At 42.5% G+C, this 25,665-nt stretch overlaps 1 protein-coding gene across 11 annotated transcripts in view; it reads left to right on the top strand.

The window, feature by feature from the left end:
- ccdc88ab (coiled-coil and HOOK domain protein 88ab) overlaps positions 1 to 25,665 on the top strand; it is a 399,202-nt gene that overhangs the window by 168,736 nt on the left and 204,801 nt on the right. For all 11 annotated transcript variants that reach the window (XM_043696005.2, XM_043696000.2, XM_043696008.2 and 8 more), the window contains exons 13-14: positions 203 to 387; positions 13,374 to 13,511. In XM_043696005.2, the coding sequence (XP_043551940.1) occupies positions 203 to 387; positions 13,374 to 13,511 (323 nt within the window). The remainder of the gene's footprint in view (positions 1 to 202; positions 388 to 13,373; positions 13,512 to 25,665) is intronic.

Below are 25,665 nucleotides of genomic sequence, written 5' to 3'. Positions count from 1 at the left end.
TATATGTAGGTTTTAAGATTAATGGTCAGAGTACTTATTCAGTTGATTGAATTGAAATTCATTTCTAGTATACTAACTTTGATTAGCTAAATTAGACTATTAATATTGGGATTACTGTTTTGTGGCTGTAAAAGCTACGGGCAATTCTTCATTGATATGTGAATACATAATTTTGCCCCATTTTGTTTTTAATTGTTTGCAGGGGCACACAAATCTCTGAGCCAGGAAGTGAATGAGTTGACCTCAAGTCGTTTGCTTAAGATGGAGAAAGAAAATCAATTTCTGCTCAAAACTGTGGATGAACTTCGCAATGTCATGGATTCCACAGATGGCAGTAATTTTAAGATCCTGGAGCTAGAAAAGGAAAACCAGAGACTTAAAAAAAAGGTATTAAATGTGTTATTGAAATATGGTGTGAACTTAGAAAAAGGGCAATAAAAATACTGTTGAAACAGTTCCATCCTGACAGTTAAACTGACACACTTCAACATATTGTCATGCTTACCTATCTAACCCCCTTTTTGCCTCAGCCCACTGCTCTAATATTATCTCCTAAAAGAGTCCAAATTAAATTCCTCAAGCTAATTTGGGACAAGTGTACACTGAGTGTACAAAGTGAAACGTGACATTTTTCTCCAATCCAGAAAGGCAAAGTAGTCCTAGGAGATTCTCATGGCTTGTGATACAAGCCTCTATTTCAGGGGAGGCAGTGATCTAGTGGTATTATCACTGGACTGTTACTACAAGACCCAGGTAATGTTCTGGGACCTGGCTTGAAATCCAGATTTGATTTCAATAAAAATCTGGAATTACGAGTCTAATGATGACCATAAAACCATTGACAACTGTTGGGAAAATTGATCCAGTTCACTAAAGGAAATCTTCCACCCTCACCTGGTCAAGCCTACATGCACTTCAGACCCACAACAATGTGACTAATCTTAACTGCCCTGTGAGCAATTAAGGATAGGCAACGAAGGCAGGCGTAATCATCAATGCCTCAATCTATGAATTTTCTTTTAAATGTTATCTGCCTTGCATAAGTTAAGCTTGCTGTTTTTAGATACATAGCTTACCATTAAATATTTGCAACAAATCTAGATATGTTGACAATATGTTGAACAGATTTTGTTTTGTAAATGGAGTCTTTTCTTTGCATCTGATGCAGCAGGCTGCTTATTTGAAGAGCAAAACTTTCCTTAAAATATATATTGCAATAACTAAAGTTATTGTTATCTATCAACTTTCCAATTTTATCCCTCCTGGCAATTGTCTGAAATGGAACCTGTTTATTTGCAACTTTTCTTTTAAAATATATTTTTATTCGAAAAAAGGAAATTGTTTTTGAATATTACAAAAATACAAAACCAAACAATTCAAATTAATATTTAAAAAAACTTGCTAATTGCGTAAATAAATATCAACTAATAACTCAGCTAAAAAAGAAATATCTTAACAGTAATAAAAATGATAATAAGTGTAACACAGCTCAGCAAAACAAAGTATTAGCCCTTGATCATCGAGTGCAAATGTTTTTATGTATGTTTGTAGTTCCTCCCCTGTGGATACCAGATTCATTACATAGAATTGCCATGGCATATAGAGGCTCCCTCCCCTCCCCTATCAGCATTCCGTACCCTCCCCTCCCCTATCAGCATTCCGTACCCTCCCCTCCCCTATCAGCATTCCGTACCCTCCCCTCCCCTATCAGCATTCCGTAAAGACCACTCCCTCCGTGACTCCCTCGTCAGATCCACACCCCCCACCAACCCAACCTCCATTCCCGGCACCTTCCCCTGCAACCGCAGGAGGCGCAAGACTTGCGCCCACACCTCCCCCCTCACCTCCCTCCAAGGCCCTAAAGGAAACTTCCATATCCGCCACAGATTCACCTGCACCTCCACACATATCATCTATTGCATCCTCTGTACCCGATGTGGCCTCCTCTATATTGGGGAGACAGGCCGGCTACTTGCGGAGCGTTTCAGAGAACACCTCTGGGACACCCGGACCAACCAACCCAACCACCCTGTAGCTCAACATTTCAATTCCCCCTCCCACTCCACCAAGGATATGCAGGTCTTTGGACTCCTCCATCGTCAGACCACAACAAAACGACGGTTGGAGGAAGAACGCCTCATCTTCCGGCTAGGAACCCTCCAACCACGAGGGATGAACTCGGATTTCACCAGTTTCCTCATTTCCCCTCCCCCCACGCTGTCTCAGTCAAATCCATCAAATTCAGCACCGCCTTCCTAACCTGAGATCTTCTTCCCGACCTCTCCGCCCCCACCCCAGTCTGACCTATCACCCTCACCTTGACCTCTTTCCACCTATCACATTTCCGACGCCCCTCTCCCAAGTCCCTCCTCCCTACCTTTTATCTTAGCCTGCTGGACAAACTTTCCCCATTCCTGAAGAAGGGCTTATGCCCGAAACGTCGATTCTCCTGTTCCCTGGATGCTGCCTGACCTGCTGCGCTTTTCCAGCATCACATTTCCAGCTCTTATTAGTATGGCTGACAAATCTGTGCCCAGTTAGTCCAAAAAGGGCTGTCACATCTTATAGAAATTCTCAGTTTTATGGTGCACCATACTCATAAGAAAGTCCAAGGGAATGTGCTCCATGACTAACTTACGCCAGCCGACCAGCTTCAGGGAATTTTCCGACACCTCCCTAATAAAATGTTCTTTTGGCACAAAAAGTGAGGATACTGAAAAGCCTTTTTTTAAAATGTGTATCTAATGAAAGTGAATTAACAAAGCCCAGAAGAAGAGAAAACGGGACAATCTCTGCCTCCATCCCCAAGGCCTTCTCTATTTTGCCTACCACAGCATTCCAGAATGCCTGCTGTTGTGGCAGGATCAAAGACAATGAGTTAAGCGTGCACATGCTCACTTTACGTTTAGGACACATTGGAGATGCTCTCACTTTAAATTTAGTGAGGCGGTCTGGGATCAGATGGACTCTGTGAAGAATCTTTAATTGCAAGGCGTGGGTCCTGTTGCAAATTGAGATCCTTCTTGCATTTTCCCAGATATCCTCCCATATTTGAGAAGAAATCTCAACGTGCAACCCCTCTCCCATACCTTAGAGCTGTTCGGTCTTGTCCGAGGGACCCTCTCCCAATAGATGATAAGCGTTGCTAACAGATAATGTATCCTCAGCACTCAACACCCTCTTCTCCGTGTCGGCCCAATAAGGGTCAGTTGGAAGTGCGGTCTCTTTTTGTATGAAGTTTATAATTTGAAAAAAACAAAAGAGGTCCCTACTGGGCAACTCATATTTCTGAGCCAACTGGTCAGAGGACATCGATATGTCCCTTTTGAATAAATCACCCAGGCAAGACACACCCCTAGCTGCCCATTGTTTAAACCTAGAGTCCATCATCCTTGGCTGAAAGCCCTCATACCAACTATGGGTATCAAAAATAATGTTTTGGCAATATTGCCCTCACCCTGACGCATTGCCCTCCATGCCTTGATAGTATTGATGACTATTGGGCTATGGCAATATTCCTTAACTGTTCTCATATTTTGTCTAAGAACAGCACGCTAATAAGGGGGCATCCTGCCTGAGATGCTTCAATGTCCAACCAAAGTGAGTAAGGGCCCCCCGGGCTCAATCATTCACATAAGATAGCAACGAGCTTAACTGGTAGCTTTTTATATCTGGGAGGCCCATTTGTCCCAGTCATAGAGTCATAGAGATGTACAGCATGGAAACAGACCCTTCGTGTAAGGTAACTGCAATTTAGTCAATTTAATTAGAGGCCACTTGCAATACCAGATAAAAGAATTAAACCAGCTGCTAAGTCTTCTAAATATTTGCTTAGTAATAAGTAGAGGAAGCATTCGCATAGGATACAACAGGTGGGGCAGAATACTCATTTTGATGAGGGCTATCTGATCTAAACAAGAGATCGGAAGTGCCACCCATCTACAAAGGTCCTGCTTGATTCTATCGAATAAATGGGCAAAATTGGTTTTAAATAGCCGATCAAAAATAGGAGTAATAAATATACATATGTGGAGAAAGTTAAAAATCAGACAACAACAGGTTATAGTCCAACAGGTTTAATCGGAAGTACACTAGCTTTCGGAGCGACGCTCCTTCATCAGTCCAACAATGGCATCTCCAAATCATAAGTGGAGAAAGCTCTCTAAAAGGGAACCAAGATCCGTCCTCAGGATCTGGCACTCTCGGGAGACCACCCATGGGCATGGCCTCTGACTTCGCAAAACTGATCTTATAACCCAAGAAGCCTAAGGGGCAACTTTTTCACGTAGAGGGTGGTGCGTGTATGGAATGAGCTGCCAGAGGAAGTGGTGGAGGCTGGTACAATTGCAACATTTAAAAGGCATTTGGATGGGTATATGGAATAGGAAGGATTTGGAGGGATATGGGCCGGGTGCTGGCAGGTGGGACTAGATTGGGTTGGGATATCTGGTCGGCCTGGACGGGTTGGACCGAAGGGTCTGTTTCCATGCTGTACATCTCTATGACTTGATAAGCCACCAAATAGATTGATACATTGTATTAGGTGTAGCACTAAGACTGTTGGGGTTGATAAGAAGACGAGAATGTCATCCTCATACAGTGCAATCTTATGTGACTAAGTCCCCACTTCTGGAGTGGTTAATTGGGATCCCTGCATATTGCCTTCACCAGCAGGTTTGATCACTAGTGTGAAAAGCAATGGTGACAAGGAACAGCCCTGTCAACTGCCCCATAACTATTAAAATTGCTTGATCGTACATCATTGGTTAGGACCGTGTCAAGAGTGTTTGCAACCTTGATGTCACGTTTGAACCTTATTTTTGACCTCATTTCATGCCATGAACTAGGCCCACCTATTTCCACCTCCGCAGCATCACCTCTGTCTCAGTTCATCAGTGGCTAAAGCAGTAATATCATAAGATAGTCATAATGTGTAGGAGCAGAAGTAGCCCATTCCATCCACCAGTTCTACTCCACCCATTTAGTTAGATGATGGTTGATCTGATGATCTTCAACTCCATTTTCCTGCCTTATCTCCATAACACACTATTCCCTTACTGATTTAAAAAAAAAATTGACTGTGTCAGCCTTGAATATGCTTAACGACCCCGAATGCCACAAATTTACTACTGTTTGAGAGAAGAAATTCCATTTAATTTCTTCCTTAAATGGGTGACGCATTATTCTGAGATTATGTCCTCCAGTCCTAGTCTCTCCACAAGGAGTCAAACGTTCAGCATTTATTCTGTCAAGCCCTCTCAAAAGTGGATCACGCTTGGAAATAGGAGTAAGTGTGAATTGTGATATCACTTGGCTTAACAAAATGTGCCGTTATTAATTGCAAACTGAAGCCTCTGGTTATAGTATTGAAAGTACTCTTCCTTTTTATAGTTTGCTATATTCCTTTCGAAGGCAGCAGCAGTCATCTATGTTAACGTGTGCTTTACATGTTATCAATTTGTAGTTATTCACATCAGGTGAACAGTTATAACTTAAATTTTGTAGGTTACCGAAAATCAATCTTCACTTGATAAATGGTGAGCAGAGAATTCTGTGTGTTTTATAATGAGGCGCCACAAAATATCAGTTTTGAAATCCTCCTGAAGAACTCCGTGCCAACAACAATCGCAGTCATTTAGTCCTGTTAGCATAAAATAATTTTGAACAGCATTTCACAAAGGCATAGGATTAATTAAATGCCAATCAAGCCATACAAGTGATAGTAAATACATCTCCAAAACCTTGATCAAGCATGAGTTTAAAAAGGTTAGTAAAGGAAGGTGGAAATTCTGTGCCCAAAATGGCTAAATCATGGGCTCCAGTAATGGAGAGAAAGGGAATGCTCAAAAGGCCAGAGTCCGAGAAATGCTATGCTGGAAGAGGTTGCTAAGTTGGACTTTGTACTGCTTTATTTGAACCTTCTTAATGTTATTTTGTTGAGAACAATCAGACAGCTTTCAAAGTTTGCAAAATTAATATGTATCCATGGTCTAGCAATGAACGGAAATGACTATACATCGAAAACCTTTGCAGAAATATGATTTTTATTAAATCAAAGGGAAAGAAACATAGGAGCTTTGTTAAAATAATAGCGCCTTCATAATCAGAGGTTGGACTGGTGCAGCAAGTTAAACATTGTCTTTTTGTTCATGTGACCTGAGATTAAATTGAAGAGACTTGTGAATAACTGCAATAATGCCTCAGTTTCAACACTAGTTTGGCAATTTGCTCAACCAGCTGGATGACTTTTGTTTAAATGTAAAACTCTTCCAGTTGCATATGATTTTGATTTAGATAGAGTTAAAAATCACACATCAGATTATAGTCCAACAGGTTTAATTGGAAGCACTAGCTTTCCGAGCACAGCTCCTTCACCAGGCCCCACAACGACCTGATGAAGGAGTGGCGCTCTGAAAGCTAGCGCTTCCAATTAAACCTGTTGGACTATAACCTGTTGTTGTGTGATTTTTAACTTTGTACACCCCAGTTCAACACCGACATCTTCAAAACATGATTTGGATAGAGGCATGGTTTCCGAGTAGAATGGCGTTGTGGAAATGTAGGAAGGATGCAGTGCCTACGGTAATGCTAGCAAAAGGAATCTTAACAGCAAAGCTGGTTAAGGATTATGCACATATTTAAGCAAAATGTTCATTGTTCAAAACAAAGATACTTTCCAGTGAGAAAGAAGGATTCTTAAAACAGGATAATCCAACCATGGTTAGTCAAGCAAGTTAAGGACAGTGTCAAAATTTTCGAGAAAGTGTTTGATCAGATAGTACGCAATAAGCTGCAAATTAAGATAAGAGTCCGTTGTGTTAGAGGAAGAATATTAGAATGGATAAAAGATTTGCTAATTAATAGACAGATTTGCAGTAAGAAGGGAAGTTTCAGGATGGTAACCTGTAGGTGGTGAAGCACTACAGAAGTCAAGCTGATACCACAATTATTTAGTGTAAATGACTGTGCAGAAAATGAATATATTATAGCCCGGTTTGAAGATGACACAAGTAGGTCAGAAGGCAACTGGCGAGAATGTCACAAAGGGTCTGCAGAGGAATGGAGACTATTAAAGTTTTTGTTGCAATTACAATATAACGTGGAAGAATGTAATGTGAAACACTTTGGAAGGAAGAATAGAGAGACTGAGTATTATTTAAATGGAAAAATAGTGCAGAAAGTTATAATACAGAGTGACTTGGAAGATCTTGTGTAAGCCTAGCATTGAAGATCAGGTAAAAGGGGAAAAAAATGGCAAGTTGGCTTTTATTTTAAAGGGAGTGGAGTATAAAAATAGAGGAACTTTTGCTTAAAATCATGTAAGGCATTAGTCAAATCACATTGAGAATACTGTGGGCAATTTTGGTCTAAGGAATGATATACTGGCAATTGGGCTGTTGAGAACAGGTTCACTAAGTTTGATCCTGGGTAAGGATTATGAGAAGTTGAGCAGGTTGGGCCTAAACTTATTAGAGTTTAGAAGAATGAGAGGTGACTTTACTGAAACTTCCAAGATTCTCAGAGGACTTAGAAAAGAGATGTGGACAGGTTGTTTCCCCTTGTGGGTGAGTCGAGGACCAAAAGACATGATCTCAGTTTAGAGGGTTGCCTATATAAAACAAAGATGAGGAGCAGTTTCTTCTGAGGGTTGAGAGTCTGTCGCTATACAGAGTGTGCTCAATTATATTATGTAAATTCTCCATTATTACATCCTTTATAATAGACTCTGCATGTTCTCAATGATAGATGTAAGCTAACCAACCTATAGTTACTTCTTTATCATAGAGGGCTGCAAAAGTTGAGTCATTAAATATGTTCAAGGTTGAGATAGACAATTTTGTAATCAGTAAGGGAACCAAGGGTTATGGAGAAAAGGCATAAAATTCTTCTTGAGGATTATCAGATTTGACATGATGTCATTGAATGACAAAACAGGCACCATGTTCCTCCATCTTAGGGTCCATGATAGGCTGAAAGAAGTGGAGATGCACTGAAAAATATTAAATGCTGAATAGGGCAGTATGATTCATGAAGTTGTTATTGGTAGCAGAGGGAAAATGAAATTATAAGACCTGATTTGAAGATATATGAGATGGCTTTAATTCTCTTGCTAACATTACGACAGCAGCCAATATACTCAACACATTAAAGTATATTGGAAAGTATGCTAAAGATATGGAATAGTCATTGAGTAAGTCATAGTTATATGTAGAATGCTTTTGGTTGAGTTTTATATAGGTTGAAATGTTTGGAGAATGGTAGGACAACTATGAGGAAGTTGCCATGGAGGAGTTGAATGTGCTCTTAACATTTTTCTGTCTACCATCATGATTCCCTTGTTAATGAAGAATCAATCTAATTTGGTCTTAAAAGCATCCGCTCATCTTGGGGAAAGAGAATTTCACAAACCAACAGCTTTAACAGAAAACATGCAACACTATATTCTGCATTCTGTTCCATTGCCCTGAGGTACTTAGATAAGGTGTGATTTGCTTGACTTGCATGCAAAACAATACTTTTCACTATCTCCGTTCATGTGACAATAATAAATCAAATCAAAATCTTAATTTGGAGAGATACTTTTATTTTCAAATTGTCCCTTAGTTCTAGTCTCTCACATAAGGGTATACCTTCTGACCATTCACTCTGTTTCCCTCAGAATCGAATACATTTCAGTAAAATCACTTCTTAATCTTTTACACTGGTAACGCATATAGGCTCAATATGTCTCGTATGATAACACCATCATTCCAGGAATCTGTGAAATGAACCTTTTTTTGAACCTTCTAATGCCCTTAAAGCTTTTTTAATTAATTCACTCAGACATGCAATGACGTATCTCTGAGGCAGGACAAGCTTGACCTTGGGTCTCCTGGTTTAGAAGTAGGGACACTAACCACTGCACCATAAAAGCTCTTAAGGTAGGAGTGGAGATATTTTCTAAGCAACCTGTTCAGAGATGTCCTTGCACAACTCTAGAGCAGGTGAAACTTGAGCCTGGGCCTCCTGGCTCAGGTATAGAAGCTATCACAGTGCCGCAGGAGCATTCCAGGTAGGAGTCAAAGTATTTTCTCATCAAACTGTTCAGAAATGTAATTTGGAGCAGGTAGAACTTCAACCCAGGCCTTCTGGCACAGAGACAGGGACCTTACCACCGCGGCATACAAGAATCGCACGGATAGGAGTGGAAATGTTTTCTTGTAACCTATCAGGTTTTCGTAGATATTTCTAATCACCCTGTTCATGTTATGACCCAAAGTACAATGAGGAAAGTTATCAGAAATTGCAGCAGGACATTGATCAAGTGGACCGAGAATTGGCAAATGGAGTTTAATATAGATAAGTGTGAGGTCTTGCATTTTGGAAAGTCACATCAAGATAGGAGTTTCATGGTGAATGTTAGGGCCTTAAGGCGTATAATGAAACAGAGGAACCTTGGGGTTCAGGTGCACGGTTCTCTGAAAGTGGAGGAGTCATAGGGTAGTGAAGAAAACTTTTGGCACACTGGCCTTCATCGGTCAGGGCATTGAGTATAGAAGTTGGGAAGTTATGTTGCAGTTGTACAGGACATTCGTGAGGCTGCACTTGGAGTATTATGTTCAGTTTTGGCCACCTCGCTATAGGAAACATGTTATTAAACTGGAAAGAGTGCAGAAGAAATGTACAAACATGTTGCCAGGACTCAAGGGTCCGAATTAATCGGGAGAGGTTGGGCAAGCTAGGACATTTTTCTTTAGAGTGTAGGAGACTGAGGGGGTACTTTGTAGAAGTGTATAAGATCATGAGAGGCATGTATAGGGTGAATGCAATTAGTGTTTTTCCCAGGATTGGGGAATCAAGGACTCAAGGGCATCAGTTTAAGGTTAGAGGGGAAGGATCCTGAGGGGAACCTATTTTTTACACAGAGGGTGGCAGGCATATGGAATGAGCTGCCAGCGGAAGTGGTTGAGGCGTATACATTAACAGCATTTAAAGGCATTTGGACAAATACATGGATAGGAAAAGTTTAGAACGATATGGGCCAAGTGCAGGGAAATGGGATTAGTGTGAACAGATATTTTGGTTGGCATGGACCAGTTTGGGCCATAGCACCTGTCTTCATACTGTAGGACTCTGAGTCTAATTGTGGGGCAGCTGGGACTTAAACCTAGGCCTCCTAGTCCAGAGATATGGACAACACCACTGCGCCATACAAACCCTTAGGTAGAGAGTGGATATTTTTTTATTCCAGTCTGTTCAGATATGTTATTATACACCATTGGAGCAGGCAGGATTTGAACATGAATACACTGGCTCAGAGGTTGGGATACCACTGTCATTCTACAAGAGAGACCTTAGGTTTTCAAAAATTGACTGAAACGATGAAAGCAGGGCATTTTTTTAAAATGAGCAATTCACACAGGGTTCTTGAAGAAATAAGAGTCAGCAAAATTGTTCTATTTGAAGGGAATATGAGAGGGGTGATGCAATCTGGAATGAGGTGAGTACAGGCTATCAGCAACTCAGGATTTGCATTTGGAACAAAGCACACACCTGCACTTGCCTTCGTTAAGGTAGTATAGATTTGCTTTTAAATCAACTGAGTCATGTGGTGCTGGAAAAACACAGCAGGCCAGGCAGCATCCGAGGAGCAGGAGAATCGACGTTTCAGGCATAAGCCGTTCTTCAGGAATGAGGCTGGTGTGCCAAGCGAGCTGAGATAAAAGATAAGGGGGAGGGGTGCTGGGAATATTATAGGTGAAAGGAGGTGAGGGTGATAAGCCGGAGAGGGGGTGGGGGCGGAGAGTTCAGGAAGAAGATTGCAGGTCAAGAGGGCGGTGCTAAATCCAAGGTTGGGACTGAGATAAGGTGGGGGGAGGGGAAATGAGGAAGCTGGAGAAATCTACATTCATCCCGTGTGGTTGGAGGGTTCCTAGGCGGAAGATGAGGCGCTCTTCCTCCAGGCGTCGTGTGGCCAGGGTCTGGCGATGGAGTAGGCCAAGGACCTGCATGTCATTGGCAGAGTGGGAGGGGGAGCTAAAGTGTTCAGCCACGGGGCCTCATCTTCCGCCTAGGAACCCTCCAACCACATGGGATGAATGTAGATTTCTCCAGCTTCCTCACTTCCCCTCCACCCACCTTATCTCCGTCCCAACCCTCGGATTCAGCATCGCCCTCTTGACCTGCAATCTTCTTCCCGACCTCTCCGGCCTATCACCCTCACCCTCACCTCCTTCCACCTATTGTATTCCCAGTGCCCCTCCCCCAAATTCCCTCCCCCCTACCTTTTATCTCAGCCCGCCTGGCACACCAACCTCATTCCTGAAGAAGGGCTTATGCCCGAAATGTCGATTCTCCTGATCCTCTGATGCTGTCTGGCCTGATGTGTTTTTCCAGCACCACATTTTTCAACTCTGGTACTCCAGCATCTGCAGTCCTCACTTTCTCCTAAGCAACTGAATCATTTGGGCAAGTGGGATTCAAACCAAGGGCTTGCCAGCTCAGATGGAGGTAGGACACTACCACGGTGCCCAAGGCGTGCACAGATATTTACATTTGTCTTGTGTAATGTAACCACCTTGGACACCATTAAGGATATATAATTTTGGTGCTAGGCTCCAGAGGAAAGTGACAATAATAAACACAGAGCTTTCTGCACTTAGTCATAGAACTGTACAACACAGAAACTGACCCTTTAGTCCAACTTGTCTGCCGATCAGATACCCTCAATAAATCTAGTCCCATTTGCTACCATTTGGCCTATATCCCTCTAAACCATTCCTAGTCATAAACCCATCCATCCAGATGCTTTTTAAATGTTGTAATTGTACCAGCCTCCACCACTTTCTCTGGCAACTCATTCCATACTTATACTTCATTCTGCATGAAAAAAATTGCCCCTTAGATCCCTTTTTAAATCTTTCCCCTGTTACCCTAAACCTATGCTATCTAGTTCTGGACTCCCCCACCCTAGGGAAAAGACCATGCCTATTTACCCAGTCCATGCCCCTCATGATTTTATAAACCTCTATAAGGTCACCCCTCAGCCTCCGACGCTCCAGGGAAAATAGCCCCAGCCTATTCAGCCTCTCCTTATTGATGAAATCCTACGAGCCTGATAACATCCTTTGGAAGCTTTTTAAGTTTCACAACATCCTCCCTTTACCAGGGAGACCCTGAATTGAATGCAGTATTCCAAAAGTGGCCTAACCAGTGTCTTGTACAGCTGTAGCAGACATGGTTACTCCTATACTCAATAAAATGATCAATAAAGACAAGATATGAAATGCCTTCTTCACTATCCTGTCTGCCTGATACTACACTTTCACAGAATTATGAACCTGCACTCCAAGGTCATTTACAACTTAGGTTGGAAGGAGGGCGTAACTATAGTTTCTGATGGATGAGCTGGATACTTACAGGGTGATGGTATATACCTGACATAGAATGAGTGTATATGTGCCATACTCCACGTAGGACTGGGAAGCACTTATTTCCAAAATGAAAAGTCGGCACTGCTAAATTGAAGTTGGAGAATTGTCAATTCTCTACACATCTAACCAACATTCATATGCAGGTGAGTGAGGCTAGCTGCATGTTCAGAGCTCAACCAGTATCTTTATTCCTATATGAGATGTTGGCATTGCAGGTTGGTCAGCTTTTATTACCTATCCCTACTTGCTATTGAGAAATTGATGCTGCCTTGAACCGCTGTAGTACATTAAGTCTGGATAGACCTACAAAGGCGTGAGTTCCAGGGCTTTTAACGCAACGATACTGAAGGATTGACGAAACATTTCCGAGAGAGGATGATGAGTGGCTCGGAGAGAACTTCCTATGTATCTGCCACCTTATCTTTCTAGATGGTAATGAGCATGGGTTTGGAAGATGCTGTTTAAGGAGCATTGGTGAATCCTGTAGTGCATCTTGTAGGTGAGATACACTGTTGCTACTGAGTGTCAGTAGCCAGGCATTGAATTACTTGCTGCATGATTCCTGTTCTCCGACTTGCTCTTGCAGCCACACTACTTTTAATGCTCATCCAGTTCAGTTGCTGATCTGTGATAATCCCTAGAATGTTGAGAGTGGGGTTTCAGCAATAGTAATGCTATTGAATGCGAAGGGACGATGACGCAAGTGATAAATTTAGTTTCCATGAGGCCTTAATTTGTTGGCTCATTGTTTACAAACAAGATACTTAATTCTTTATTGCGAGACTTCTCAAACTCTCGAGTTCTCAGTGACAGCAACCTCCAGTCTGATGTCATGGCTATTGTCAAGTACCAAAATAGGGTCACAATGGGGAAAAAGTCTCAGAAGCACTGCCTTACTGATGATAAGCTGTCGAATTGCATTTGACAATTAAAAAGCAATGTTATTTCTTCCTGTTTTAGATGGAGAGACTCCAGGGAGAGATCAGCAATGAAAAACAAAGTATGCAAAGTGTTGAAACACTCAGCAATGATCTTATTAAAGAGAAGACCCAGCTCGAAAAAGCTATTGAAACCATTCGAGAAAATACGGAGGGACAAGTAAGAATAAATGAGAAAGTATATTTTCGCAAGTCTGTTCCTTCATTTCTTAGCCAGGTTATGTTGTGATATGTTCATATTCATGCAACTTTGACACTCAAATATAAATTAGAAGATTTCATACCTTAAATTATGTTAGTATCACCGTAGATGACTCAGTTTTAATCACCATGCAGTACAAGTTCTCGAACATAATTTCCTGGTCATTTTGCTACTGGTCTTCAGTTAGAATAAAAGCAGTTCATCAAGACAAATAGACTGGTGGCAAGCAATGTCCTTGTTTGAGCTGAGCAGTTACGTACATTTAAGTTTTTTTGTTTGTTCACAGGATGTGAATGTTACTGGAATTGGCAGCATTTGTTACCCATGCCCAATTGCCAAGATGAAGTGATAGTGATCTGCTTTGTGTGCTGCTGAAGTCCTTGTGCTATAGGTACATCTGAAGTCCTGCTTGAAACTGAGTTCCAGGATTTTGTTCAGCAATTTTGTTCAAAGTCAGAATGGTGTATGGCTTGTGGATAACTTTCTTGTGGTGGTGCTCCAGACATTTGCTTCCCCTGTCCTTCTATCTGATAGATGTTATGTGTTTGGAAGATGCCATTGGAGGAACGTGGGGGAATTACTACAGTGCATTTTGTAGGTGGTACACACTGTTGCTACTGGACATCATTGTTGAAGAGTAAACGTAGAAAGTGGTGGATGAGTTGCCTGTGATGTGGGCTGTTATCAATGTTGTCAAGCTTCTTATGTAATGTTGGAGCTGCACTCCGCCAGGCCAGTTGAGAACATTCGATCACACTCTTGACTTGTGCCTTGTAGATGGTGGACAGGCTTTGAGCATTTAGTAGGTGAGTTGCTTGTTGCGGTGTTCGTAGCCTCTGACCTACTCTTATAAATGCAATATTTATTTGACAAAACAACTTGTGCCTGTTTAAGGTTCAGTTGGGCTTCAGCTAGTTGGTGCATTTTGCATGATTATGCCATTAACCCTGTATACCTGTCACTCAGCATCTCATTCAGGGTTAACCCAAAATCACATGCTTCTGCCAGTTGTCTTAACCTTGCCAAAAATCCCAATATGGATTCCCTTGATTCTCGAATTAAAACCGATAGCACCTCAGAATTAGAGGAGGCTTGGGATCATAATATTCCATAGAAGCAGAAATTAGGTCATCGAGTCTGCTCTGCCAATCAGTCACGGCGGATAAGGTTCTCAACCCTATTCTCCTGCCTTCTCCCTGTAAACTCCGATCCCCTTAACAATCAAGAACCTATCTATCTCTGTCTTAAATATACTCAATGACTTGACCTTCACAACCATCTGTGGCAATGAATTCCATAGATTCACCACTCTCTGGCTGAAATATTTTCTCCTCATCCCTCTCGTACACGGTTTTCCCTTTACTCTAAGACTGTGCCCTCTGGTCCTAGTCTTTCCTGCTAATGGAAGCATCTTCCTAATATCCACTCTATCCAGACCTTTTCAGTATTCTGTAAGTTTCATTTAAATCCTCCCCTCATCCTTATAAACTCCAGTGTAGACCCAGTGTCCTCAAACATTCCTCATATACTAAGCCTTTCATTCCTGGGATCATTCTTGTGAACCTCCTCTGGACCCACTCCAGAGCCAGTACATCTTACCTGATGCATAGGGCCCAAAATTGTTCGCAATATTCTAAATGTGGTCTGAGCAAATCTTTATAGACCCTCGGAAGTACATCCCTGCTTTTATTTTTTAGTCCTTTCGAAATAAATGCCAAAACTTCATTTGCCTTCCTAACTACCAACTCAACCTGAAGAGAATGCTGGTCTAGAACTCCCAAGTCTCTTTGCACTTCAGATTTCTGAATTTTCTCCCCACTTAGAATATAGTCTGTGCCTCTATTCTTCCTACCAAAGTGCATAACCTCTCACTCTCCCACATTGTGTTCCATCTGCCACTTTTTTGCCCACTCTCCTGACTTGTCTAAACCTTTCTGCAGCCTCCCCGTCTCCTCAACATAATTTGTGTCTCACCTATTTTTGTATCATGTACCCTCAGTTCCTTCGTCTCGATCATTAATGTATAAAGTGAAAATATTTGGTCCCAACACTGACTCTTGCAGGGCGGTAACGTTAACGATTTTCCAGTCCTCTGGGACCTTCCCAGTGATTCCTGAAAAATTACCTCCACTGTCTCTTCAGAACTCTAGTCCATCAGGTCCATGTGATTTTATCTACCTTCAGACCTTGCAGTTTTTCTAGCATCATCTCCTTGGTGATGGCCACCATCATACTCACCTCTGAGCCTTGACTCTCTTGGACTTTTGGGATGTTACTCATGTCTTCCACAGTGAAGACTGATGCAAAGTACTTGTTTAGTTCCTCCACCATTTCTTTGTTCCCCATTACTACTTCTCCACTGTCATTCTCCAGCAACTCAGTATCCACTTTTGCCTCTGTTTTGCCCTTTAGATATCTAAAGAAACTCTTGCACTCTTCTTTTATATTACTGGCTAGCTTATCCCCATTTTAATCTTCTCCCTCCTTATTTCTTTTATAGCTATCCTCTGTTGGTCTTTGTAGACTTCCCAGTCCCTGGCTTCCCTTTGACCTTCACCGCATTATATTCTTTCTCTTTTGTTTTTATGCTGTCCCTGACTTCCCTTGTCAGCCATGGTTGCCTAGTTCTCCCTTTAGTATGCTCCTTTTTCCTAGGGTTGAATTCTTGCAGTGTCTCCCGAATTACTCCCATAAACTCCTGCTATTGCTGTTCCATTCTCTTTCCTGCTAGGCTCCTTTTCCAGTCAATTCTGGCCACGCCTCCCTCATGCCTCTGTAGTTGCCTTTATGCAACTATAATATAGTTACATCTGATTCCAACTTTTCACACTCAAATTGCCGAGTAAGTTCTGTCATATTATGGTCACTGCCTCGTAAGGGTTCCTTTACCTTAAGCTCCCTTACCAAGTTGGCCTCATTGCACATCACTAAATCCAGAATTGCCTGTTCTCTGATGGGCTCCACTACAAGCTGTTCCAAAACACCATCTCCTAGATATTCCACAAATTCCTTTTCTTGTGATCCACTACCAACTTTATTGTCCCAGTCCATTTACATATTGAAATTCCCCATGATTACTGTAACCTTGGCCCCCTTACATGCCTTTTCTAACTCCTGTTGTATCTTATGCCCCACATCCTGACTACTGTTTGGAGGCCTGTACATAACTTCCATTATGGTTTTTTCACCTTTTGTGGTTCCTCAACTCTACCCACATAGGGTCAGATGATGTAGAATCTGTCATTTCTTGCTATTGATTTAACACCATTTGTTACTAAAAGGCAACTCCACCCGCTTTGCTTACCTGCCTGTCTTTTCGATAGGACGTATGTCCTTGGATATTTAGCTCCCACTCCTGGAGCCATGTCTCAGTGATGCTCACTACATCATATCTGCCAAATTCAATGTGTGCCACAGGCTCATTTACCTTATCTTGTACACTGCATACAATCAGATACAACACCTTCAGTCCCTCTTTTCATTGTCATCCCTTTATCCGAAGTGCTTTAAGTTAGATTCCTAATCCTTTCCAAACACACTGCCCTATTTTGTGTTCTGGAGACTTTAATGACCCCTGAGTTCTATTTTCATTTTTTTCATACTTTTCCATGCAATTGAATGTACTCCCCACATGCTAACCTGCTTGTGATCCATGATAGTACTTGGAGTTATGCCCCCCACTCTCACCAATTAAAGTCCAAATATTCCTTAGCTAAATCCATCAACTCTTAATAGGTTTTGGTATCTGTTGCCTCGGAAAGTTAGGCACCTAATAACCAAAAATGCTGGGGGTCTGCAAGCAGTCAGAAGGATTACTCATTGCTGTTCATCTGCCCCATTGTCATTTGCCCAGAAAGAATAACACATTCTGGGCCCAATCTTCGGCAGGATTGAATGAGTCAAGCTTCCCAAACAGCATGATGCCAGAAATAGTTAACCCCAACTCAAAGATGACTGTTGCAATTGAATTTCTTGAGCATGCTTTTCTTTCAGTGCCACTGAAATAACTGGGCGGAGGCTGTTATCAAATCACCAAGTCACTCTTTTTATTTACAGGTTCTTTGACTAACTAGCTCAGAGTCAGACCCTAGAGAAGTGACATTCTCTGAATCTCCTGTATATACCCAGGTTAACAGCCCCAATCAAGGATCTCCCGAATCAGTGATCCACTTGGCCCTTGTTCCAAATCACTGCATTTGTGATTGTTGGAGGTCAGTCATCTCAGCCCTAGGACATCTCTGCAGGAGTTTTTCAGGACAGTGTCCAGGTCCAATCATCCCCCAAACCCCCACAAGATCTGAATAATATCCATACATCGACTGACAATTGGCAAGTAATGTTCACAAATGCCATCACCAGGAAGAGACAATCTAACCATCATCCCTTGACATTCAATGGTGTTACCATCACTGAATCCCCCATTACCTATATCCTGGAGGTTACCATTGACCAGATACTGGACTGGACTCACCAAATAAACATAGTCGCTATAAGAACACATTATAGGGTAGAAATACTGCAGTGAGTAATCCAACTGACTCCCCAAAACCTGTCAACCATCTACAAGGCCCAAGTCAGGAATGTGATGGAATATCTTCCACTAGCCTGGATGGGTGCAACTCCAACAACACTCGAGAAGCTTGACACCACCAAGGACAGCCACTTGATAGACACCTCATCCCAAACATCAACTTGCTCCACCACTGACATTCAGTAGCTGCAATGTGTGCAATCTACAAGATGCACTACAGAAATTGAGCAAAGATCCTCACACAGCACTTCCATCTAGAAGGGCATGGAACACACAAGCAAGTTCCCCTTCAAGCTTTTTCCCATTCTGACTTGAAAATATATCACTGTTCCTTCACAGTTACTGGGTCAAAATCCTGGAATCCCTACCTAACAGAATTGTGGGTTAACCCACAGCAGGTGGACTGCAGCAGTTCAAGGCGGCAACACACCACCACCATCAAAGGCAACTAGGGACAGACAATAAACGCTGGTCAACTAGCAACATCCACTTCCCACAAATGAGTTAAAATGATCAATTGTTGGGGAAGTTTTGGAATTAAGGAAATAATAGCAAAACATTTTGAAAGTCATAATGTACTGAAGCAGAATCGTCATGACTTCATTTATTAGACTAATTTATTAGATGTGAGTTGGAGGAGTCGGTGTTGGACTGGTGTGTACAAAGGTAAAACTCACACAACAGCAGGTTGTAGTCTAGCAGGTTTATTTGGAAGCACTAGCTTTCAGAGCACTGCTCCTTGCAACCACCTGGTGTTGTGATTTTTAACAAATTTATTCGAGATATTGGAGAAAGTCTCAGCCGGACTGGATAGAAGGAACCTGTAGATGTGTTCTATTCGAACTTCCAGAAGATGTTCAACAAGGCACCTCTCAAAAAATTTACATCATAAATTGAGAGCCTACCATGTTAGAGGTGATGTATTTGTATGGATAGATAATATGGGCAGGAAACAGCAAGTGAGGATAGGGAATTATTTTTCAGATTGGTGATCCATGATCAGTAGGGTACCACAGGAGTCAGGATTGGGTTGGAGTAAGAGTGGGGAGTTCTTACTCCATCAGTACAAGCTGGGGAGACCACATCTAGAGTACTGTGAGCAGTTTTGGTCTCCTATTTAAGGAAAGATATCACTTCATTGGAGGCAATTCAGAGAAAGTTCACTTGGATGAATACTGGTAGTGAGGGATTGTATTATGAGTAAAAGCTAAATAGGTCGGCATCTACTCACTGACGTTTAGGAGAATGAGAGGTGGTCTCACTGAAACATATTAGATTCTTATGGGACCTGACAGGGTAAATGATGAGAGAATGTTTCCCCACATGGGAGTGTAGAACCAGAGACATAGTCTTAGAATTAAGGGGTGCTAATTTTAGACTGACGAGGAAGAATTTCTTCTCTTGGAGAGTTGGGTTTTTAGAATTCCTTGCCACAGTACTGTGGGGACAGAGTCCCTGTGTATATGTAAGGCTGAGATAGATTCTTGAACAGTAGCGGAATCAAGGGCTTTGGAGAAAGGGCAGTAAAGTGGATGAGAGGAATGTCAGATCAGCTATTATGGTGAAGAAGTAGATTTGAGGGCTGAATGGCGTTATCCTGTTCCTATTTCTTTGGTCTTGTGTCATTAATAAAGCAGTAAGACGGTTTGGCCTAGGACAATATCCTAAGGAACTTACCGGGCTCTTGTGGCATAGTGGTAGTGTCTATACCTCTGGAACAAGAGGCCCTTGTTCAATGACTACATCCCTCCAAACAAACCACCCCCTCACCTCTGCCACCCCCAAAAAACAAAACAATCAAGTTCAGGGATGTAGGCCTGGTCTCTCTCTTGGATTTTCCTCTGATGTTTTCACCCCAGTCCGGTTGCGCTGATTAGGATTCTGACACAGGCAGTGTTTACCAGATCATAGCTGATCTCATGTCCAGGATGTCCCGAGAGTTTCCTCCTCTTCCAGCAGTAATAGTATTGAGGTTGTATCCATCTCTGACTCCAAAGCTTCCTTGACACTAGATGCGGAGGGGGAGAACATATGGTCTCTGACAGGCCTTCTGGCTGTTCTCAAGGTCGAGTTGCGTTTTGCTTCTGCTCTGTTAGTGAGATAACAGCTTTTAGGTCATCCACATGTTTGTTCAGGACTGCCTCACCTACCCAAATGTCATAAGTCACAGGACCTGAACCAGCAGCACCCTCGCCTCGCACCCATGCAGGGCTATTCCCATGGTTCTGGCACCAAATTTAACCCCAAATTAAGTTGTCTCTCGCTTGGAGGAGGTATGTGGCTGGCTTTGGTGTTCCTGCTGCCATTCCCCTCCCCCACACATCTGGGAATATCAGATTTAACCTGGTGTGAAGTCTTCCCCACATCAGCAACTCTGCTGGAGCTATCCTTGTTGTTGCATGAGGAGTGTGGGGTGGTCTTTTAATCAAACAGGAACCACTACAGTTGAGTATCAAGGGTCACATTAGTTTGCTTGTTCAAGCCTGCCTTCAAGGACTGCTCTTTCCATTGGACCTTTGGATGATATGGAGCTGTCCTATGTGCCAAATGCCATTCAATTTCAGGAAATACTCAAATTCCCTGCTGATAAATAATGTTTTGTTGTCTGTGACCAATACTATCATGAACGGTGCTCACAGCTTCTCAATTGTCATCCCTGAGTTTGCTGAAACTTTATGCACATCCAATCACTTTGAATGGGCATCCACAATGACTAGGAACATAGAGCTAATGAAGGGACCAGCATAGTCTACATATAACCAGATGCAGGGTTTATCCCGTCATTCACACGAATGTGGAGCAGCCGCTGGTGGCAGTTTTTCCTTGTTGGCACTTTGGGCACTGCACTACAAACGCAGTTATGTCAGAAACCAACCCTGGCCACCAGACATAGCATCTTCATCTTGGAAACTCCTGAATGACCCTGGTGGAGTTCAGCCAGTATCTGGCAACAACCTTTACTTAGGACAATTGCCCTTCCTTCCCAAAGTAATATTGGTTAGAGACAAAAAACTGCAGATGCTGGAATCCAAAGTAGACTGGCTGGAAGAACACAGCAAGCCAGGCAGCATCAAGAGGTGGAGAAGTTGATATTTCGGATGTAACCCTTCAGGACTCGGGGTGGGTATGGGGGGAACTGCAGATAAAGTGGGTGGTGGAGGATAAGGTGGTGAAGTGGGGATAGGTGAAGACAGGCAGAGGGTACGACCTGGTTGGTCAATGAGAGGAATGAATCCGGTAGGTGGCTGGGAGGAATGGAAGAGTTGGGGCATAGAGTTGTCCAATTTCAAATAACCTCCCTTCCTAGCCCTTCCCCCTCCCTTCCATTCCTCCCTGGCCATAACTAGATTCACAAATGGTAATCTGGGGTAGCCCTTGTAAAATGATCTCCATGGTCCACTGTAAAAAGGTACAGGCTGATGACAATCCAAATGGCAGTCTTGTATTTTGGTATAAACCCTTATGGGGTTAACTGGCGTATTTCTGAGACTCCTCATCCAGTTGCAGTTGCAATTGCAGGTGCACATGGCTCATGTCCAGCTTCGTAAAGGATGGCCAGCCAAGAACTTTGCATACAAGTCCTCTATGCGAGTGCTTGGATATTTATTTAACTGCAAGAAGTGGATTACCATTTGCTTAAAATCCCCACAAACATGAACTGAGTCACCAGGCTTCACAGATGGTATGACTCGTGCTGCCCATTCTGCAAACTGCAGTAGTTTGATTCATTCAATCTCCATCCTCTTGAGTTCTTGCAAAATCACTGGAATTGTTTCCTGGTTAACATGTAAAGTGGCTTTGGCCTCTTTAATAGTCCTTAGCCCTTCCTAAATAAAATCTTGGGTATTTCACTAGGACTTCACTGAGGCAGCTATTTTCTATTTGAAAAATGTTGAGCCAATTTAGGTGAATCTTTCTCAACTAATTCTGCCCCAACAGGCTTGGGCCCGCACCTCTTACTACCATCAATGGTAACTGCACCAACTGCTTCTCATAGATCAGAACCGAAGTGCTAATTTGCAATGATTCCTCAGTGTTTGTCCTTTGTGTGGCTGAGGTCTTCTGCAAACTTAAAGGTTGGGGACCCGAGCGAATCTTGTTAAAGACAGACTCTGCAACCACTGATACGGCTGGGCCGGTATTGATCTGTGTGACCATTTAAACAAACGTTAATAGATTTTAATTTGGATGTGGATAAGCAATCTAATTTTTCCAAACTACGTGTAGGGGGACGTGAGGGTGTGCACTCTCCTGGGGACCGGCCTACGAGTTTTCTTGAGGTAAATCAGACCTTGTAGGACTACTTTGCTGTCTCGAGTCGGCATGCAGGCAACAACTACAACGGCTTGCCAGCCTAGATCCTGAAGAACTTTTTGGCCGCTTGGCCTAAGCTTGGCTTTATTTGGGGTTCTTCTGTGGGCCTTTCGAGGTTCCCTCTGCACAGGATTTGCTTTACTTGAGGCTCTGTGAATGCCTACACACAAGTGGTGTACCCCAAGCTCAGTTGGACAGGTGAGGATGTTCACTTCCATTGGGATGCCCTGTAGTTCCCATTCTCCACTTGCTGCATTTTTTAATAACAGAGCTAGCTGTAGTGCCTGTTTGAGGTCCAGTTGGGCTCAGATAGTTGGTGCATGGTTATATCATTAATCCCACATACCAAATGGTGTCTCAGCATCTCATTCGGGGTTAACCCAAAATCAGATGCTTCTGCCAGTCGTCTTAACTTCATTAAAAATCCTGATATGAATTCGCCTGGTTCTCTAACAGCCGAATGAAACAGATAGCGTCTCAGGATTAGAGGAATTTTGGGGTTGTGATCTTCCTTAACTGCCTCAGTCTACTCAGAAGATTTTAGTGTCTGGTGTTCTGGAAAAGTTAAGCTCCTTATAACTCAAAATGCTGCGTGTCCATAAGCAGTCAGAAGGATTACTCATTAGTTTTCATCTGCCCCAATGTCATTCCCCAGAAAAAAATTACATTCTTTCCACATACTGGACCCAGACTTTAGCAGGTGCAAGTGAGTCAACTTCCAAATAACAGCATGATGCCAGAAATGCTTACCCCAACTCCAAGATAACTGTCGCAAATAAATGTTCTTCAGGCACGTAATATTTTCTCCTGTCACTACTGCAATGAGGCCAGTACCAAGGCACCCTTTATTTACTTGTGCACGTACCACTGACTATGGCTAGCCTGCTCAGATAGGTAAAAACAATGACTGCAGATGGTGGAAACCAGATTCTGGATTAGTGGTGCTGGAAGAGCACAGCAGTTCAGGCAGCATCAGTCCTTCCTGATGAAGGGCTTTTGTCCGAAACGTCAATTTTACTGCTCCTCGGATGCTGCCTGAACTGCTGTGCTCTTCCAGCACCACTAATCCAGAACCTCGCCTGCTCAGAGTCAGTCCCTGATCTGAGGATATTCCCAAATATTGTTCAACCAGTGCCCCTGATTGGGGTTGTTAACCTGGGTTAATCAAGGACCTCATAGTCAATGAGGCCTACCTAGTTTTAAGCACAACACATGCAAAACTTATGGGACTAATTGGGTTCATAAGAATGGTTGCAAAAAAGAAGCACGGAATGAAAAACTAACGGAATAAATTGTAGGTTTAAAGACAGCAATGAGTCTGATGGTGAACATTGCTGAGTGTGCAGGAGAAGTGAATTAAAATGGTTTTTGCTGAGGTAAAGTAATCCCTTATTCCTCAAATGATACATCAAGCCCATGGTTGTCTTGCATTCTTCTCAATTCCTATCCACTCAATCTCTTCTCATAAGATAGGCCCTCCATATCTGTTATCAGTCCAGTGAACTTTCTCTGGATGCCTTCAATGCCAATATATTTTGCCTTGGACAAGGGACCTAAAACTTTGCTCGCATTCTAGCTGTGGAGTACTTTCTATAGTTTTAGTAAAACCTTTCTAATTGTATGCTGCATTCCCTTTGGGGAAAAAAAGCCAATTTCCCAGTTGCCTTCCCTATTGTCCTCTGAACTTGGATGCGAGCTTTTTATGATTCATGGTTGAGGAGCCCTAAATCCCTTTTCTTCAGCATTTTGTAGACTTACTCAATTTAAATAATATTCACCACCTCTATTCTTCCTGCCAAAGTGCATAACCTCACATTTCCCTGGGTTATCTTCCAACTATCAAGTATTCGCCCACTTTCTTAATCTGTCTGTACCCCTCTTCAGACCCTTTGTGCCATCCTCACCACTTGTCTTCTCACCTATTTTGTTTTGTCTGCAAGCTTGGCTACAGTACACTCTCTCCTCATTCAAGTCATTAATATATACTGTAAATAATTATGACACCAGCTCTGATCTCCGTGGCACTTCACTAGCTTTAGGTTACTATCCTGACAATGCCTCCCTTAACGCAACTCTCTTAGATTAGTTAATCAATCCTCTATGCATGCTCCTATACTACTTCCAACATCATAGGTTCTTCATTAAGGTTAGAGCCAATTGTGTGGCACCTTATCAAATGCCTTTTGAAAACACACATATATTAGATCTATTGCTTCCCCTTTACCTATATTGCTTGTTACCACCTCAAAGAATTCTGGTAAATTTGGTCAGGCATGATTTTCCCCTTGTTGACTCTGCTTGATAATATACTGCTGTGCAACTGTGTTCTTTATGTAGACTGTCATTTATTCCCAATAACAGATGATAAGCTCGCTAATCTCTAGTAAACCTTTTTTCTCCTCCCTTTTTAACTAAAGATATTACATTGGTAGTTTTCCAATCCTCCATTACCTCTGTAGCTACTTCTTTTAATATTCTAGCATGCATCCCATCAGGACCAGGGGACCTATCTGTTAATACAGCACAGGAAGAGGCACTTTGGCCCTCCAAGCCTGTGCCAACAGATATTGCCCTTCTGTATTAAATCTGTCCTCCCTTACAGGATCCATATCCCCATATTCACTTCCAATTTATGTATTCGTCCAGGTGCTTCTTGAAAGCTGCTATTGTGTCTGCTTCCACCATCATCTCTGGCAGTGTGTTCTGGGTACTTACGGCCTTTTAAATGAAAAAGTTGACTTGCACATCTCTCAAAATTGCACTGAAAATGTATTGCTGGAAAAGCGCAGCAGGTCAGGCAGCATCCAAGGAGCAGGAGAATCGACGTTTCGGGCGTGAGCCTTTCTTCAGGAAAATGTGTGCTTGAAGAAGAGTTCATGCCCGAAACGTCGATTCTCCTGCTCCTTGGATGCTGCCTGACCTGCTGCGCTTTTCCAGCAACACATTTTCAGCTCTGATCTCCAGCATCTGCAGTCCTCACTTTCTCTCAAAATTGCATCCCCATCCAACCCTGAACCTATGTCCCCTAGTAATTGACCTCCCCACACTAGGAAAAAGTCTCATGCTTTCCACTCTATCCATGCCATTCACAATCTTATAGACTTCTATCTGGTGACCCTTCAGCTTCCTGCATTCTAGTGAAAACAAACTCAGAATTTCCAACCTTTCTTCATCGCTAAAATTCCCCATACCAGGAACCATACTGGTAAACCTTTTCTGCAACTTCTCTACAGCATCCACATCCTTCTGGTAGTATGGTGACTAGAA

Source organism: Chiloscyllium plagiosum, unplaced genomic scaffold (genome assembly GCF_037043375.1).
Source record: "Chiloscyllium plagiosum isolate Xiang-an unplaced genomic scaffold, Cpla_swu_hap1 HiC_scaffold_10, whole genome shotgun sequence".
Classification (NCBI taxonomy): Eukaryota; Metazoa; Chordata; class Chondrichthyes; order Orectolobiformes; family Hemiscylliidae; genus Chiloscyllium; species Chiloscyllium plagiosum.
This window is presented reverse-complemented; position numbering and strand designations above follow the sequence as displayed.